General features: G+C 46.2%; 1 protein-coding gene across 7 annotated transcripts in view; it reads left to right on the forward strand.

Moving 5' to 3' along the window:
* Positions 1-20243, forward strand: part of LOC120957068 (protein sickie) — a 303567-nt gene that overhangs the window by 207874 nt on the left and 75450 nt on the right. For 4 of the 7 annotated variants that reach the window (XM_040379025.2, XM_049610522.1, XM_040379019.2 and 1 more), the window contains 6 exons: positions 13634-14154; positions 14242-14386; positions 14619-14963; positions 15619-15645; positions 18403-18644; positions 18733-18884. In XM_040379025.2, the coding sequence (XP_040234959.2) occupies positions 13634-14154; positions 14242-14386; positions 14619-14963; positions 15619-15645; positions 18403-18644; positions 18733-18884 (1432 nt within the window). The remainder of the gene's footprint in view (positions 1-13633; positions 14155-14241; positions 14387-14618; positions 14964-15618; positions 15646-18402; positions 18645-18732; positions 18885-20243) is intronic. The other 3 variants (XM_040379020.2, XM_040379022.2, XM_040379023.2) reach the window with 3 other exon arrangements.

Here is a 20243-nt window from a genome sequence, read left to right on the forward strand (position 1 = left end):
CGAGAAATCAACCAAACCCCAGTGATGGCCTTGCTCTAGGAAAAGCATACTCCGCGCGAGTTCACCGTGTACAACAATTTCCGGAAACTCCTTACCGCACTCCACAGCTGGCCACAGCTTGACCTGCACTGTAGGCGAGATGTTTGCGGTTTTTATCTCTTCACCCTCGACGGGTTTGGTTTGGGAAAAGAGAGTGTCGGGAAATTGAAACATCTGGTTTTTGTTGATGGAACAGTCGAACCACCAACAAACCAGAACGCGTTCGTTGCACGGTCTTTGAACCCGAACCATTGCTGTCCGACTGCCCGGTGGTTTTGATTGTGTGAGGGTGTAATTCTTGCCTTTGCAAGGGAGCAAAGTTGGTAAATATTTTATCAAAATACAAGACACACGCGTCGCCGGCCACCAGCTGTGGAGCAGTTGCCGTTTGATGTTCGCTGTCTCGGAAGTATAACATTGCTTCGGGATAAGCGATAAGAACGGATGGGAAGTAATGTGTGGATTTTTTTTCCCCCATTTCCATCGCTTCAAACGTTTCCAAATTCACCGTAAGCTGTGGCTAGGTGGCTAGGTATCATCCGTAACCTTACCCTTGGGATGCAGTGATAGTACGATTTGGTGTTTCGGTACAAAGTAGACGCAAGAAGAAATTGGAAGTTACGACGATGTGGTAAGAGGGGGTTAACGGGGAAGCGAATGGAAATTGATGCTGCTGCTTAACAGTCCACCGTTGTCGATGTAGGACACCATCATGTATTGGTGTTACTTTGTGTGGTATAGAGCAGAGTGGGAGAAGAGTAAGGAAGTACCCAATATTAAGTGTCAGAAGCTGTTGCTTATCTCATCTCCTTTTTTCCCCATTTCTTTCTGAATTTGTTTCTATGTTGCAATAAAAAGGCACTCATTTATCCATAATAGAAAGATTCATTGGAGTGAATCTTCGAAACGAATAGTAAAGGGAAAGATTACATTCGAGCTGCTGTATGATAACTGCATGAATACGCCTGCAGCTATGCAACGCACAGCTCAAAACATACCTAAGAGTGTAGTATAAAACACAGAAATACCTTGTTACGACTCAAATCATCCAATTTCCTTGCATCTATGTACCAAAGCGACCAGTATGGCCATCAATAACATAAATATCCCCTCAACAACTGTGCCTGAAACCACTACCAACAATTAGCTTGCAGGAAACTCCCATTCATTTATTAATTCAACTCCACTGGCAACGAAACCGCGAAAAATCTCCACTCCGTAATTGCAATCCTTCGCCTCAACAGCCGTTCTCGCAAACCACAAAGACGGCAAAACCCCGACCATTATAACCACACACTCACAGCCGGCAAACCCAAACAACCCATCACGGAAGGGCAATCAAATCAAATTCAATTAATTAAATTGTCTCCTGGTCGCCTGGTCTCTGGGCCCCAGGAACATGGACTTGGACAGTTTCTGCCGGTCCAAATATTTCCCATCGGTCCAGCCCAACCCAGTTGCCTTTCAACGGGTAGCTTCAATACTTCCAATACTCCAACTGTAAACTTATTGGAGAGAGAGAAACAGAGAGCATGAACTTCCTGGCTACCGATCGGAACATAACGCCAGTCTGTCTGGATCGGGTGCAAACAGGCACATCCTCCCATCGTCTCGATGGAAAACAGCCCCAGGCCCCTCCATGGCCGCTTATCACTGGAACAACTTTTTTGCACAATCAACATTTTTAGTCTCGCTTTTCCTGGAGAGTGAATCCCGTTTCCTGGTAGTTCGCATCGGTGTCTTCCTTCCATAATAGAAGATTGTTTCCCACGGAATATTGGTAGCGCGTCCTTTATCTGCTTTTTGTCGGCGCGAATGTTGCTGTTGGTAGTAGTGGCAGCTCGTTTCCTGCTGTTGCCCTTGCCAACCGCGTTTTGGGTGCTTTCTTCAGGCGCCATCAGTGTGCCGTACAGTGTCGATGAGTCATAACGTGCATCTCTTCCGTTGTGCTGCTCATATAGACGCGCACGGCACGATACGGAAAGGGATCGGTTTGCTTCTGGTTGTCGACAAGAAAAAAAAAACATAAAGGGGGAAAGGACACTGCTACGCAAACGGCACCGGGGGAGAATCCGTTCGAAAATCGGAAGTTTTCCTTTCTCCCCAACTACGCACGCACACTAACACACAAAACTTTCTTGCCACAGCCGGTGGCAAACCCTCGTCGCGATAACTACTACGGCCCGTCATCTGTTCTGGCACAGACATACGATACACACCCAAATTGAGAGTGAGAACCGGGGTCGAAATGAAATATTCTCCCTTGAAATTAAAGGAGAGAACGATAGACTCAGTTAGGTTGTCCTAAAAGTAGTAGAGGTTATCTATTGAGTTGAGTTTGATTGAGTTTTTCAGGATTATTATGCTCTTTTAGAATTAACTTTGTTTGAAGAACGGCTTAAAGGGAGCTCTTAAATTATCAAAGATTGAATTGATTCGATTCGTCTGAATTGCTTAATCTTTAAACCAGCAATCGAAGGTGACAATACTTACAGATATTTACCAATTTTATAAGGTAGCTGTATTAATGATTATGCAATTTATATCTGTACTGATAATTTTAATTGAATGAAATTGATATTACAATTAAAAGACGCTTTTCTTTTAAACCAGGGGTCTCCAAACTACGGCCCGCGGGCCGCATGCGGCACTCAAGAGCTTATAATGCGGCCCACGATGACATTGCCAGAGTTAATATAAATATTACGTTATTATGACTTATTCAAATAAAAATGTATTTTTTACTTATCTTAGACAAAAATCAAGCTTTAGTAACACGAAACTGTACAAGTATCGTTAGTATTTTGTTGTAAAAACGATATTTAAACGTTCACTCATAATTTAGAGGTAGCGTCAATTGTTATTTTTCATAGTTCATAGTTATTTTTTAAGCAATGCGGCCCGCGAGCTGAAAAGTTTGGAGGCCCCTGTTTTAAAACAACAATATGTTTTGCCATTGAATGAAGCAGGATTGTATCTATGCATGTAATAGAGATTACTGTGAATTTTAAAATGTACTTATGGCGTCACTTTGTCACACATTCATGCATTGCTTGATTTTTGCAATATATTATCAGTTTATTTTCTTGATTTTTGTGAACAATGAAGAAGTCTATACTCAAAAATTCAACCTAATTAAAACGTTTTGAGTAGTTTTAAAACTATGCCCCTCATTAAGTTCTTGATTTGATGTGCCTGTTAGGTAAACAGTAACAAATATCTGCCAAAATGCACTGAGTATGCTCGATACAATTATGGTGGATGATGATGGATAGTTTAAACATAAATGACACAAGTCCCTTTTGAATGAATACAACACTATTCACTGCTAGCAAGATGTTTTTCAATAGCTGTCACATAATTTACAGACACTGCAATAAACATTCAGTTCTTACACACGATTTTGAACTCATCACCAAGAACTGTCATACTCAATCCAGCTTGAGAAATGTTGAAAAACAAATGGAAGGACAGAAAAATTATTGTGATTCACATATAACATTTCACAGCTGTTGAAACACATCTCGCAACCAATGAAAGTAATGTTGTTGACATTGGAAATTGAAGCAGACAAAATCTGTGATTTCAAATATTGAGCAATCTGCAACGCAATCGTCAACTTTCGATTTCACCCAACATTCTGCTTCAACCGAGCAGCCCGAATGGATACCGTTGGCACTCACGCTCACGGTCGATACGCGCCGTCCAATCTCACTCGTTACGGGCACGGCCAAAGGGATACACGGTGCCTTCCCTTGTCGGGTGCGTTTTTTTACCCATTGTGTGGCGAACGCGCACGCGGTCACTCGTTTCCGCACGGGCTCGGGCTCGCCCCCAAAACGCAACCAAACGAGCAGGAGCAGCGAACCGACAGGACCCGTCGCCGCACGCGCGTGAGTGTGAATCAGTCCGTCGGTCCTGCAAGTGGTGAGTTCGGCAGCGCCAGCGAACGGAATCGACAAGCCTCCGCCAACCTGTTATCGGTGGCACCCCGCCCGTGTAGCCGGCTGTAGCAGAACCGGGTTTGTTTGAGCTAGAAGCAGGGCTAAACAAGGACTAAAACACTGTAAGAAATCAAGTACAGCTTAACCTGGCTTTTCCTTTTGTCCCGTTGTTTCCTTCATCCCATCGAGAGCCTTTTGAAAGAATCCAGTTCCGACATGAATTGGCCAGCTGCCAACAACCACCGGTTGTGGTGGTCCCGTGGCTCAACTACACTCCACCTCTTAGTGTGAGTGCAAATGTGTGACCGTGTTGCGTGAATGTGTGTGCCTATATTGCTCACTCATGTGATCCTGATTGTGTATGTGTGTGTGTGTGTTGGTGCACTAGTTGAGAACCACCATCAATGCATCCGGCATTTTGCTGCAACCACCGAAACAATTAGAGCAAAGAATTGGTTGAGTAAAAAAATAAAAAAACGGGGAAAAATCACCCTCGTCGTTTCCCTTCCAAAACGAAAAGTGCATTCGCTCATCGACCGGTGTGCGGTGAAAAGCCTGTTTCCCCGTTTCAGTTGTGAAAATGCATTTCCTCCCTCTCTGCGAAAGCGATCAAAAGGCAGTTGTGGAAAACGGAAAGCAAATAAAAACGGGTGCAATTTGATTGACAAAAGCAAATGTTGCAATAGAAAATCGTGTTCAGGAAGGGGTTTGGTCATTCTAACAGGACCCGTAATGCAGTGTACCGAGCTCTAGTGGACCGACAATAAGCTACCAACAAAGCGTTAGTTCTATATTTAATGTGTTCAATTTATTCTCAAGCAGCAAACTCCCAACCGTGATGTGATAAAAGTGAAATGTTTCATACTGTAAGTTTGTAAAACTTGCATCGCTTCATCTTGAAAAGGAAAACCAATCAAAAAGTGCATACCGTAGCTTGCCTTACAAATTTCGTTGCTGCCTTGCTACTGCTAACCTTTCGTTTCCCATGGGACCACCGTACGTTTCGGTCCTTCGAGCCGGATAAAACCAAACGTCGGAAGCGTCGACGACAACACGCCCCGAACATACCCCGAAAGTGCTTCTGCCGTTGTTGGATTAAAGTGCGATAGCTCGGTCCAGTGCTCGGTACGGTGCCGAACTCCTCGGCAGCAGCAGAAGACGCCAGCTTTAAAGGGTATGTTGTACCGGGGATAGGATATCACGTACCAATCGACTCGAACAGGAACAAGGCCACCAAATTGAGTGAAAAACAAAGGCAAGGGATAAAAAACTACGCGAAACAAATACACCAAATTGTACTCCACGCCAGATGGAAATCGGATAGAAAAGATCGGAAAGAAGTGGCAGGAAAGGCACAAGAGTTTGAAAGTCGAGCAGCGCGAGGCATTCGGGTCGACGCCGGAATTGAATTATAGCTTTGTTTTGTTGCTCGTAAACCAAGCAGCCTTTTCCCCCCACGCTTTGGTTGTGTATGCTTGTTCGTCCTTTTCTTACATTCTGGTCTGTGGTTGTGAATGTGCAAATGTGTGTGTGTGTGTCGATGTGCGTCCGGAAATGAAATCCATTCCCCGAGCGTTTGAAGCGAGCTGCTCAGTTTCGCAAACGACACGGTTTCCATATCTTCTTGGCACGTCTTGGCGTTGGTTCGATTGCGAGAAGTTGCGAGGAAAATCGCACAAGATGGTAGAAGACCCGGACCCGAGCGATGCTGAGTTCCTGAGTAGAGCGCGTGTGTGTGTGTGCTTTTGAAAAGGAAGAAAAGAATAAATGGTCGGATTGTACGATGCTCTAGGAAAAGCAACTGGCATTTCTTTGCAGTCGAAAATCGATCGAAAAGAATATTTTTATCATTTTTTTATCTGCTTTGGGGTATCATTTTGTGAAACTGCTCTTAATAAGCCCTCAATGAGATTCTAAAGAAGCTCTAATGCAAAGTAGATTGCCTAGTTCAAAGTATTTTACAATGCGTATTGCATTCTTTCATAAAACTGTTAGTGAATTAAAGGAAAACGCCTGAATATATGCAATCGGCAACGCAGAAGTTCCTTGTTTTTTGTTTTTTTGTTTGTTAAATTTCTGTTCTGAGAATTTTGGGAAAAGAAAACCTGAAGTCGCTTCTGTGCTTACCTTAATTAGCAGCGCTAATGAGGAAGCAGTTGCACATTTTGCAGTCCCCCGTTTGCCACAATCCCCACAATTCCCTTAAGTATCCAGTATTAAATCATTTCCCTTAATCCTAACAACATTTACGTAACCGTCGTCCTACCTACCCAAACACACAAAGCAACCAGCAATGCAACCAAGCGCTCAAAGCGGGAGGAAAACTCTTTTCCACTAAAAACACTGTACCCAGTTTTAATTGCAAACGCTGCTTCTCGCTCCTTTCGTTGTGGCGGCCGAGGATCGTTTTTCTGTGCCGTGTGTACACGTATACAGACACTTAGGACACACACACACACACACACGAAAGGAGTACGTCAAACCGCTGAAGGTGGTAAACATGGCAAGACGGTAATGCTCGGTCTACCAGGTTGCCCAGGAGCCCTATTATCGCCAGCGTGAGTCAGCCGTGGTGAGACGGGAGGGCGAATGCAGCCGGGTCTGGTAAATTATGCTATGTAAATAAGATTGGTGTATATTTTAGCCACCTCAAACCACCGGCCCAGCGCCCAGGTGTGTGTGTGGTGCTTGGGAAAAAGGACCGCATGACTCGTCGAGCTCGTCACCTTCACACCACGAACCCCACCCGCCAATATGGAGTGTCGTCCGGAAGGACTGCTGCTGCTGGTGCCGTGAGCCAAGGGCTGGGAGTAAATTTATTTAAATTCTTACAAAATAAAAACATACCTTCCCACGGGCGAAGAAGAGCAGTAGGTGCTGTCAAAGTGTGAACAAATTTGAGGCCAGCGATAAAATTTGGCTGTGGCAACATCGTTTTCGAGATCGGTGGCTTCGTGGCAATCGAATAAAATTTAAAGCTTTTACATTCTGCTCTTCTCCGCGGGATTGAAGCCCCCCAGAACGGCAAGAACGTCTTTGAAGGTAGATTTATGCAGCCATTGGTTGTGGTGCTTTCTCTCTCAAGCTCGTTTTTCTTCGTAATTGCTGCTTCATAATGTGAGAAAGGCAGACGCTGGCCGTATCATGTCTAGCGAGAGCGTTATGGTGTCGGTTCATAAATCGTGCCAGGAGCGTTGCCAAATATGGTACGCAAATCAAATGAATCATCTTTTTTTTGGATTAGATTTCGAGTAGAAAACACTTACCGATTGGTCGAAGACGTTATGCATCATGTTTGGAAGTTTAATGCCATTATTTAACATATTTATGTTGTACATTCGTCGCCGAACAGGATCAACACAGGAAAGATTGTAGAGATAAGGAGCAATATATAAGCAGATTGCATAACTTCGGGCGTTTATTTATAGCGTTCAAGTAGAAATTCCGTACAATTATGCAATCCGCATCACAAAACTGTCTTACCGCAGTTTTGTTTACCGGTTGCTTATCTCCAACCAAAAGGATAAGACTTTCTAAGCCATTAAAACCCCATTCTGAAGCAAAGCCCGGCTCGCCAGTTAATGTTGCTGTTAAATTGTCTGCATGTTTTATGCTACTTACGTTATGTGATGGCAAAACCCTTTCCCTCAACTTTACGCACTCGTTAAAAGCCTCCCGAGTGTTTAAATTTAAAGCTCTCTCGAATTTAGTCGGGCAGCAAACAGCACCGAAACCCAATTCCCCAATTGGATCGTAAAAAACGTCAACCTCCATGGTCATAAAGTGATCGGACACTTGCACAAACTCACACCGACAGCCACTGATACTAGGCCAAACCGAAAAATCCCCCTTTCCTTAATCCTTTGCCGCAACCGCAACCGGCCGAAACCAATCCTTCCGAGACGGCGGTCGCCTTAGTCGAAGCATAAAAGTCAAATCATTCACTCTCGATTATGAAGCAGCCGACAGGGCTCATCCTGCTCGGGTCGATAGCCTCGGCCGGCGCAGTAGCGCAGTAGGTACGAAATTGAACTTCAATAAACGGTGGAAATAGGGAAAAAACGGAACCCACCAGTCCACCACAAATCCCTCGAAAGCGATCTTGCAAGGGCAGGGGGAGTGAAAATTTTCCCATGAGCCTGGGACCTGGACCAAACGGTTGGCCTATTTTTAACCAACCTTGTCCGACCAGCGGCAAGGATTTTACGAGCCTATGATCCTTTCTGGAAAGAAGTTTCAGCTGTTTCGCTATATCCCACGTGAAGCTAAAGGGTGAATGAGTGAGCAAGAGTGTGTGGTTGTTATTTTCTGTGTTTTCAATTCAGCTCTGTTGTTGATTTTCCTCTCACGCTTTATCTAATCTGGTGGAAAATAAAACGAAAATTTATCTCCGGCTTCATTTCAAACCCGATTAGCAGCGCCAGCAGCACAGGGTGGGCACTGGCAACCGTAGCAATGTTTAATGTTGTGGCAATAAGCCACAGCAACACAGATTAAGACCTTCGCTCCAAAGGCACTAAAAAACATATGATTTTGCAGTGGAAAATGGCATAACATTCTCGAGATGATTTATGTCACGCTTTCCGCTACACGCTTTTGCGATGCGCTTTCCTCCTTCTTGCAGCTCAATTTGTGGACGTCGGATGGCGGCCGATGCAACACGCAGCATCGATTAATTACGGCAAATTTCACCCCGGGAAAAAGGATACCGCTGCCGGCTCCGTGGAAATGGAGTCGCTGGACGGTGTGTGGACCGTTCGTTTATGATTTATGGAACGCGTGAACGGATTATTGAATTATCCGGGCTCGAGTGTCCCAGTGTGTGTGTGTGTCACGCTTGCTGTTTGCGGTGGACATGATTATCCTGTATGCATGAATTGCATATGATTTATGACGCCGGATCCAGCCGGTTCGTTGGCGGTGTTGGCCGTTAATTGGATTTAACCGTCCATTCCCCGTCGTTTCGCTACACTTTACTGCCTTTTGTTCTTTGCACGATAAACATCCCGATCCTTTTGCATCCTTTTTGTAAGCTTTTTCTTAAAACATCCTGTTGACCGACAAAAACCAATGAGGATCAATGCATCGAGCGAGTTTAATTAGCATTTCAAATGTTCATTCCAGAAGCAGACGGAAGGAAATGTAGCAGCTATCGATAAAATGATATTGTTGCATACTGCTTTTTTATTTTATTTTTTCTATCTGAATGGGTGTGGGTACACAGTCATCTACCTACTGATGAGAGGTATCGATTTTTATTGATCCATTTTGAGGGGAGCGCCAGCGATACGAACAATACGGAAGAGGAAGCTACCCTTCGATTTGCACCACCGTTGTGCGCGTTGATGAGTTTTACAGACTTCCTATATGAGATTATTTGCCAAAGTGTTGTGGTTTGTTGTCTCTTCCATTTTTGCTTCCATTTAAAAAGAGCTAAACCACTTTAATTTAACTACCCATTCGGACAATGTGCAAATCCACCAAAACCTCCCCGTCGTCTGTTACAACATCGCTCACCAAATTGAGAGGAAGTTACAGACAGACGCGCCCTAACCAGTCAGCCAGTACATACGCGGTTGGTGACATCGGTATTACAGATTTAATAGCATTTCGACGACCGTATGCCGCATCGCCGTATCCTGGTTTGTGTCAAATCGATGCTGGTCGGGGCCATAAAAAGGAAAAGCCCTCCAAACCATCCAATCAAACGGTTCTGTCTGGTGTGGGTTAACATTATGCCCAGACTAGTGAGCAATCGATGGATTTAGAGTTTTATTTTGAGAGGATTTGGTTTTTTCAACGGGTTGACAATAAAGACAATTAAAATGTAACTATCGCCATAAGCGATTTGCAATCAAATTAGATAGAATGTACCATTTTTAATTGCTTTTCCTTCAAACAGCAGTTTGATAGAGCTAATTTGTTTAGCAAATTGCATAACTAAGGGCGCTTTGTCATGCAGGTTGCATACATTTAAATGAATATTTTCTTATTTTGTTTAAAATTACTTTTTAAATAAAAATCAGAGTCTTTTTTTTCACCAATAATAACAAAAATCAATACTTTCTTGTCATCTCTTCCACACTTAGGCTTGTTAAGGACCGAAAATCTGCTTTAATTTACAAACTTCCCATAAACGTAACGCTGTGCCCGCATACTTTTGTCAAGGAAGTTAAATCTAAAGTTGATTCCCCTTGTTCTAAATCTCAAACAAACTCCTGTCTGTGTGAGCGAAACGCTGAAACCATTTCGTTGAAAATTACATTCCGCTACTTGACAACTTTGGCCAACTTCGCTCTCGGGCAACGAGTAAAGCAATACTTTAAAGCAGAGAAAAGCGAACCACAACAACCCAAAAGACACTTTTCACTTTTAAAACCACTTCCAACTCAAGCGAATCTGGAACCACACGGTGGAGTATCAGAGGTAGTTCGGGGGGAGTGTAAGTGTCCGCCCAGCCCACAGCACTTAAGGGTGGCGTGATGAGCGAAATAAATTGGTCGAATCAAAGAATCTCTTCCTGCGCGCTTCTCCAGCCTGCCCAAACATCACCGTGTGCGTGAAAGTAAAATGCATAGGAAAATTGTTTTACCAATTGCGAAAGGAAAAATGGTAACATTGGTCGACTGTGGCGTACGACTGTTTGCCTGGACAACTTGTAGATCTAGTCGCAAGAACGTAACTCCTTATGATTCCTTCCATTTCGTACAATTTTAGCCACGGTAGCTTCTGTGTAGCTCTTTTTCTACAAGGCCAGGCCAACGTAATGCACTTTATCGACCGACTTGCCTCATGAGTGGATCCACTTGGCCAATGCACTTCAGTGCAATCAGCAGCGGGAGGAAGAGAGCGAGACCTGGGAAAGTGCACTTTGGCAATCTGAAGAAACATTTCAATTCCGACCATGCTGTACGATCGAAGTGTTTGGTTGGAATTATAAAAAGAAAGAGAAGAAACCTCTTGAAGCGGGAACAAGACGGCGCACCATGTAATCTAAATTATTTCCATCCTAATTGGAACCAATTCCATTTGGTGGTGGCCAGCGGGCAACAACACGCGCCCGCCTCGTAAATTGTGGCCCGAGCAGAGCAGAAGCAACCAGAGAAGTGGGACAGAAGCAATACAAACACAAAACAAAAAATGAATGGCAGAATTGAAAAATATGCAGCACAATTCAAGGAACCGATAGTGATAAGACGAACTCCTCTCGCTCCTGGGGCAAAGCAATCGAGCGACAAGAAGGCCGCGCACCGTACCATGCGTCTCCATTAATTTCAATTAAGAATGTGGCGGAGCTTGGAGCTGAAGGGCAGACGCGAGTCGCTTGTCACGCGGATGACTAATTAAAGGGAATTGTTGCGTGAAGCCGTTGGGCTGCGGCAAAGCCGCTGTACAGGTCAATATTTACTCCACCCGCAACTCTTCAGGCGATTTAATCCGTCTCGTCAGAAACTGCTTGCAGAGGGGGTGAAGGATGTGTCTAGGCGGAACAAAACTGAGCTGTGAGAGCTCCGTTGCAAAAGAAGCCAACACGATGGCTTCAAGACGGGGTTGAAGGATTATCCGCATTAATAAATTCGTTCCGTGTTCCGGAGCAGAGGGCTTTTGGTACAACCCCCATTCGGTTGCGTTTTGGCACGGCCATCGTTCACGTGAAATGGGTTGGATGCGGTTGGTTGTAAATAAAAGACCACCAGACGCCTGCTGCACTGTTTTCGTATCGTCATGGCGTGAGTGCAGAAGGTGGAGGTGTAGCTATGGGTGGCTGTTGACCGAGTTTTTTGCCCGAGCCCCTGACCTGGGACAACCGAGAAGCTTTTGGTTTAGGATTTGTATTTCAATATGCATCGAAGTGATGTTCTGTTTCGCTTCTGCAATGTCATTGATTGATTTTAATATCAGAATTCCCTAGGTAAACATCACATCACAGATCATTTAAACATCATACCAGGCCCGATTAAATCCTCAAATAAATCACTTCCGATGAAACATTTCACGTTCACCCTTGAAATACTTTGAAAGTCAAAGTGATTTTGCAATTAAAAGCGGATCGATTTGCTTTTCCGACCTCATAATGCATGCAAATGTGTATGCGTGATCACTCGGTCCTGTTTCCGTAAGAAACGGATCCCGGGCATCACTTTCCGATATCTCATCTGCAAACGATCCATCGCATCGCGAGCGGCATCACAGCTCGGCTTGTTTACCGCATGTAAATCGCACTGATTATTATGCTGCCACCCGGCAAGCATGATTGTCAGATTGTCGTTGTTTGAAAAGCGGCGGCAAGCCGTGGTTCGTCGTTCAACGTCTTCCGGCGGGCTTCTGCCCAAACCCCCAATGGTGCAAATAGTGGCAAAACCCAGGGCCAGGCACACACAGTGTCGGTTTTAAATATTCATCAATGGGAAAAGGCGTGTTCGGTACGGCGTTTTATCGACCGTTTGCTGTCGGCGTCTTCCAGTGTAGCAACTGTAACTGTAGTCGCCATCCCAGCACGGACCACGGTCTTTTATCCTTTCATTGTCATTTTGTGCTATTATTTCTGTCTAGAGAGTTAATTTCGATCCTCTTTCCATCAGTGGAAAAGAAATCATTTATTTAAGATTCTGCATGAAAAGTTTCAAATGAATTTCATACCACCAATGCAATATTAATATCGCAACCCAATGTCCAGCGAACAGCCCATGGTGATTGTGTGTTTTGCAGATTGCATACCTCTCGGGCTGATTGGAGTACATTGCTCGGTGCCAAAAAGGAAGGTTCAAAATAGAAAGCACCTAACAATCGATTTTGTTTTTCATGTTTTGAATTGGTGTCGGGTTAAAAATAGTTACATGGACTGTTCTATTTTTATTTAATTTGCTTTATCTTCAAACTAACTAGCAAAATAGCTTCTTTCCACAAGTTGTGTCCGACATACTTCTACAAGCCATCAAATATGGTATCTAACGAGCCGAGCTCACCGTTTTTGACGGCCCTAATGTGTCTGCCTTCACTCATACAATCTCGGGTTTTATCACATGCAAACAACGGCACACACAATGTTCGCGCACAGACCGGAGGGAAAATTAAATTAAGCTTTATCAGCGCAACAACATCCTGGGACTTTCCATACACCGCACAGGCCGAATGACATTAAATCTTCCACTCAAAGAGCTAGCACAACGACACAGCATGCCAGGCCTGTATGGGAAGGACAGTCGACAGCCGCGACTCGGTGGAAATGTATCAAAACGAGCCGTCGTACACGGTGACCAGTGAAGGCAATAAGTACCACATACACAGCAAACAGAGCACGCTCAACGCCGGACCACTATCGCTTCCTTCTTCTTCCTTCTGCCCGAGGCGCTTGTTGTGTTTTCGTATGCAAAACAACTGGAAAGGCTGAACCCAAAGCTGGGCGGCTTTCCGTGGGGCGGAAGACGTATGACCGAATGCATGCCAGCGGTTCCCGTTTCCAGCAGTTCCGGTTGCCATCCTGGGCCGGGCGTTTAATTATTTCGCAAGGATAATTCACTTTCTGCAGATATCGTTTATAACCCGCGCTCGTGTACTCCATTTTCCTGTTTCTGCATGCCCCATTGACAAGTGCAGCGATGTGTGCATATAACTAATGTGATTTTTCTCTCGTTCTCCCCTCCTCACAGATGTCGTAGCAGCCGTGGCGACCATCTGGACAGTGTGGGAACGAACCCACCGGCAATGGAGCACTCCGGACATGTCAATGGCAAGAGCGCGCGGCACAGCAGCGGCAGCACGGTCGGACCGAACGGGCGCGAGTACTGGGGCAAGCTGCCGGAACCGGGTCCACACGGGCACGGTGGCAGCAGCAGCAACGGGGGCAGCCAGCACGGTTCCCAGCCGCCCAGTCCGACCGGTGGGCGTAAGGACAAGACCGGATCCAGCCCGGGCCAGTCACGTCGCAGCACGCCCTCTTCGAAGAGTGGCTCGAGCCGAGCCAAATCGGCGGCCGGTGTACCGCAAAGCTTCGGCTACATTAAACGAGCGAACGGGGTAGATCCACACCAGCAGCACCAGCAGCAGCAGCAGCAACAGGGACAAAATCTGCTTCAAGGTGGACGAACGGCCCACGTTTCGGCCGTGCCGCGCTCGAGCAAGCTGAAGGTGTCCGGCGGCACCCAAACGACCACCGCCGACTTCCAAGCTAGTAAGTCTAGTCGTAGAACGCGCTATTTTGCTGACAACTTCCGAGCTCTAACCCGTTTTCTATTCTCTCTCGACTGTTTCATTTTAGAAGTGCAACAACATCCCCAATATCGCAGCTTCTCGCTTACGGGACCCGGCGCGGCCCAGCTCAGCCAGTCGGTGAAAGAAAGGTTTGGCTCCGGCACGCACAGTTTGCCCAAGCCCGGTTTAGATATGCATGTCTTCCAGCATAGGTTTGTGTGTTCTGTCCTGGACTAATCCCGTTTCACCCTGCTAACCGAGTGGCATCATTTGCATCACAAACCTAACCGAACTAACATCATTGTCTCTTTTTCTCTCTTCCTTTAAACGTTCCCTTTAAACGAACTCCACTCCGGTACGGCTTTCCAACGACTCTCTGTTTGGTTTTCGACGACGACGACTTCCTCGACTTTCTGTGTGTCCTTACTGTCCTAACCATACCAGAATGTCCAATCGCGCCTCCGCCAAGCTAACGGACGGCAGCCTCTCGGACACGCAAACGTACGCGGAGGTCAAGCCCGACTACGGTTCGTACGCGATGTGGCTCAAGCACTCGAACACGGCCAGCAGCCGGCTGTCCGAGGGCGACACCACGCTCGATGCCATCGCGCACGGGACGGCCCCGTCGTCGGCGGTGGTTGCCGCCGGCTCGGTGACCGGTTCGCCCGGCCCAGCTACCCGGCCGCACAAGCTGCTGCATCATACGCGCGGCGAAACGCAGCAGCCGCATCTGCATCAACAGTCGGCCACCATGAACAGTCCGCGGCTGAACCGTAGCAACAGCATCAGGTAATTATCCGCGTCCGAGGTGTGGTTCCGGTTGTGTTTGTGTGTTTCGTTGTTGGTTTGTAGTTGGCTCCGGAAACCAAGGAGTAGAAGTGTTGTTTGGGAGATGTTCCCAGACATTCAGGCAGCCTCAGTCTTCTGGAAGAAAACGCAATTTTAGGTTCTTCTCAATGTATCCTTTGCGCTTTTAACGTGTTTTGTTGCTTCGTTTAAGATACTCTTTTGCTCTTATGCTTCTTTGCGATGTCCTATTCCTAAGCTCTGTGCTTCTTTTTTGTATGTTTTTGCCCACCAAAAAAATCGATTCGAACTTCGTGTGTCCTCGTTGGAGGACCTCCAAAAACTCCTAATGTACTCCCTCTCCACCCGCCTGGCTGTGTTGTCACACATTATGGTTATGTATATTCTGTTCGGTTCGCTTACCTGCTCCACCGGATGCCATCTGCTGCTGCTGCTGCTCCCGCAGCTAGCTGACACCGTCGTAGAGTGTGGATTTTATTTGTCCGCTTCTTTCCCGCTGTCCAATGCTTTGCATCTACAAGTCACGTGTACCGTGGACTCCGTCCGCAAAAAGACTTCAGCAAGTGTCATCACCACTCGTATCACCTTTAATATGCCGTTCTTGTTTCGTTCTCTTCTCACGCCCTCCCTTGGATAGCTATCTGAAAGAGAGGACCTACCCCAGGTACATACCGTTTATTAACCTTCCCACCAGCCAACCAACTCGGTCGTAGTATCATCAGCATTCACCAACAACAAAAACAACAAAAAACGACCCATACGACCTCACCGAAATCGATATATGGTCCATGAACATTCATAGCATGCCCGCTCACACGACTCACAGACCTTCTCACACAGCTCACCACACACGAACAGGCAGGAGAGTGTGGCAACTGTTGAAAAAATGTATTTCCCACTGCAGCAGGACGTGGCAGTATGGCAGGCTTTTTGGGGTTGTTTGGGATGTTTGGGATGTTGTCTTTTTCGCAGTTTTTTTTTCCCTAAAGTGTGGAGCTTAATCAACTACCCTGTTTTCGCACAACCGACGCATTGCATTCATTCTCCTCCCCTCCTTTGGCAGTCCGATTGACAGCCGTCATTATGGCGATGCTCCTTCCGCACTGATCTCGCACACTCCCTCCCCCCTCGCACACCAAGGTGTACTGACTATCGGGCTATGAATTATGCACACACGCAAAAAGGATAAACGACAGGCACGTGACGGTGAAGTTCCTGCTGCGTTCCAATCAATATCCAGCAGTCCACCCAATATTACCTTTCGCACCTGCTCTTCTTGGCTGCCCGCACACTGTTAGGGGGGTTGATCGATAACGTGCTCCAGTCAACGGAACCGGGTGTGTGTGTTTGAGCACCTACAAAATGAAGACATTGCGAAAGGACTGGGTGTACGCTGCTCACTCATCCGTGGAAGCTGAATTTAAAGTAGGACCCGCTCCTCTATGAAGACTTTACGCTTTTCGCACCATGCACCGAAAACGGGCACACGGAGCAGCAGAGGCAGCAGCAGAGTGTTGTGGGTGTGATAAGATTAAAAAGTTTTTAATTAAATTTACTTTGTTTTATTGCATTTTGAGTGGCCTTGGCTTGTTACGGACGGACGGGATTGTGCATCGGACGACCGACCGTCCGGCAGTGTGCCCGGTCCAGTCAGTGCGTGATAAGACAATGGAAGGAATTAAATGGGGTTTTTCTTCTTTTTGCTCCATGATGCTCCCGACTCGCTTGCCGTGCCTTCCCAGTTATGAGTTGGATAATATTATTCTTCTCTTCTGGGTTGCATTTTGTTCCTCTCTCCACTCGTACACTGCGTCGGTACTTGCGTGACAGTGGCATGAAATGTTGGAAAGAATGTCTGAGTTTTTCCTGTGCAGATTATTGCCATTTTTGCCGCACCCCTTCCCGCACAGATCGTCAATGTTGTGTGCTGAACCGTTGGCTATGGGCTGGCATTTTCCCGGCATTCCCGGTTTCAGCGGTTTTTACATGAACAATGGACGCTAATGTAACTTCCCCGAGAAGATGCTGGGAGACGAGGAGCTGAAGTCATCGTAAAACTCATCGGGTCGTAAAAATCGTTTTAAGTAGCTGACGATCACAAAAAACACATTGCATGCCGGAGACGGGCTTGTCGGCGCTTTTTGAACCCATTGGAGGTGGAGTTTGCCCCTTAGAAAGGTTAGGGCGTCTGATGAAGTTATTTCGTCCGCCAACGTATTGATTGGCTAGCTTTTGCCCAACAGACCCCAAAACAACAGAACAGCAGACGGGGCGAAATGGGGCTCCTGAGCGCCATCGAAGCTTCCACTTAGAGCCTTGCGCCAAACGCAAAACATTACGTCCCATATTGGGTGTCTGCACGACACCGATTAACTTTCTCATTAAGCGCAAAAGCGGAACCCGCAGCCACCCGCAGCCAGCCCAGAACAACTCACCGTGCACACGTTTCGCATATATTGACCCTACCCTCCCACTCCCTTGCCACTAATGTCGCGTCACTTTAATATTTATTCGCCCCGTTTGAGGCCGCTTATTTACGTACCGATGATGGTGGGCTGCGGTGGCCGGTTCCGTTTGCCACCATACACGCTACATTATGCCACATCATAAATGTGGCTGACGAGAGAGAGATGTTTGACAGTCGCCTGGACGGAGAAGTTCGAGATGTGAACTCCGTTCCGTGTTTGTGCCGCTGGACATTGGAGCTACGAGCGGACCTCAACCAAAGTGACCCAAACCATGCCCGGTCGCTTCGCTGAGTGATGGACGGGACGGACTACATCGACCGGGGGAAAATGCTACGACTCAACTCCCCCAGTTTCGTTCTGACCATTTATAGATGTTTGCGTCGCATTGCGTCGTCGTCGTGGTTGTCGTCGTCGTGGTAGTTCAAGCCCCAGGATCCTTTACCCTGGGAAACGGTGCAAAGCGCAGCAGAAGTTCAAAATCTGAATAACTGTTTGCGATTTAAATATTTATTCGCATACCGTCGTCACCAACAACCACAGCTCGCTAACACTGCTGCTGCTGCTGCATACTTCAAAACCTTCCTCCAAAGACCATTTTCCATTTCCAGCAAGTCGAATGTTGATCGTTTGTGGTGCCTGTTTGCTGCATGCCTTCTACTAAATCCATCTGTCCTCTGGTTTGGTCCATCTGTCTGGTCCTCCAGCTTTCAGATGCCATCTGCTTGGCCGTTTAAACACATTCATTTCCATCTCTATTATGGAGGCTTTCATCTCTCTCTCTATCTCTCTTAACCATTGCAATCTGCATATGACAACCTCTTGCATAGTGTGCATCATGTTCATGCGCGTAATACCCGTAACGACATTAACCGCGAGATCGACTTCTTAACACCGAACTACACCCGCAACTTACATGGCCCGCTCACGCTTTCCTATCCCTTCACCCAATACAGATCGACCAAGTCGGAGAAAATGTATCCCTCGATGCTGAGCCGCGGCCCGGACGTGGAGATTGAACCGTACTACTGTCTGCCGGTGGGGACGGTCGTGCATCCGGGCAACGGTGGCATGGTACCGTGGAGTCAGCCGACCTCACCGACACCACCGACGCGCGGCTTCGGTGGGCTGCTTTCGCCGACCCACGCCGGCAACAGTGCCGGCAGTCGGCTCACCTACCCGAAGAAGAACGATGACGGTAAGCGTTGGTAGGGCGGAAGTGCGTTCTGATCGTCATTTTACTCTAATCGGATCCTATTTTTGCCCCATTTTTTTTTCCTGCCCAGTGCATGGCAGTCAGGCGTCACTACTATCGGGCGGCTCGTCCCTGTACGGGTCGACCGAGGAACGGCAGGCAGGGGAGGTGCGCCGACTCAAGCGCGAACTAGCGGACGCCCGGGACCAGGTCATGAGTCTTTCCAGCCAGCTGTCAACAAACGTAAGTATCTCTCGGGGGCTTTAAAAACCCGTTTCCCAAGTTTACAAATGCACAGGAAACTGACGTTCAGGTTCAAAGTTCCCAAGTTTTTTGAAGTTTTTCTGAGAAGGAACTAAAAAATAGTTTTGCTACCGGAGTTTTGTTAGTTTCCCGTTAAATGACATCCCCATAATGCGGATATATCCTTCGACCTAGTTTTGCGTCTCGCAGGGGAAAGCATCGTGCTTTGTTTGGGAGGAGTTTTTCAGCCATTTTTGTTGGTGAAAAGTTGGAAAGTTTCACCCGGTAATGGAAGGCGTAAAAAAGCACCTGGCGAAGCATTCTTCGTGTCCGGTGGAATGCCTTACCCTGGCTTGGCTAATTTTTAACGGCCACTACACTCTTAATGTGCTAAACTGGAATGGAAAGCTTTCGGTGTTAACATAAATTCGCCCGTAATAAAGAGTTCTAGTTTAAATTCGGGCTGTCAGCAAAATATTAAGACAAACGTATTTCGAGAGAGTATTTTGTGCCTTGTTCCCAAGTTCAATCTCGGTCAGTGCAGTGCAAAATACAGTACAACAAAAAAAAAAACATCACACCAGAATATAAATCTTTGCAAGCAAAACAAAGGGCAGTGCAGCTTTTTGGGGGTGAAAATAAATTTTAATTTTCCACCGCTTTTTCTCTTGCTGAGGGAGAGCGTTCTTTTTCGCCCAAACCATTTGAGCTGACCGCTTGCTAATCGAGCATAGCGAGGCGAGGGTTTTTTTTTAAATATATATTTTAGGTACAGTAGAACAACTCAGTGAAAAAACCGCCCCAAAACAGAAAACACAGCGCAGCCAGCTTGTGCTTGGGCCGTGGTAACGAAGATTTATCGTTCGTCTTGAGCCAACATGCGAACTTGCAATTCTCCTGCACAAGGGGGAAGGCAGTTCTTTTTGTGCTGCTTTCTCAATCGCTTTGCAACACAAATTTGAACATGTTTTCTAGGTTGACTTTACGTTTTACTGAGGGGTTTTTTGTTTGTTGTGTGGTTTCCAATACTAAATTTTTCTATTCCTTTTTACGTTACGTTATGGGAATGGGTATATTGACCTTTAGTTTTACACTCCAACACTTTGCCCTGTGTTGGCTTTTTTTTGCTCTAAGTAAACAACTTTTAGGTCAATATGCTACGAAAAAGGGAATGTAATACCAATGGCTGGAAAGTAAAAGAGAATCATTAATATCTGTAAGTAAACAAAAGTGGTACATTAAAGGGTTTCCAGGAAATTATGTTTCCGAAAAAAAATCAACAATTATCATTTCAAAATCATGTTGTAGGTTTTGATGTTTGAAAATAATCTTTTTGAGCAGTTTTAAAATTATTTTGTC

The sequence above is a fragment of the Anopheles coluzzii genome, chromosome 3, assembly GCF_943734685.1.
Source record: "Anopheles coluzzii chromosome 3, AcolN3, whole genome shotgun sequence".
Taxonomy (NCBI): domain Eukaryota; kingdom Metazoa; phylum Arthropoda; class Insecta; order Diptera; family Culicidae; genus Anopheles; species Anopheles coluzzii.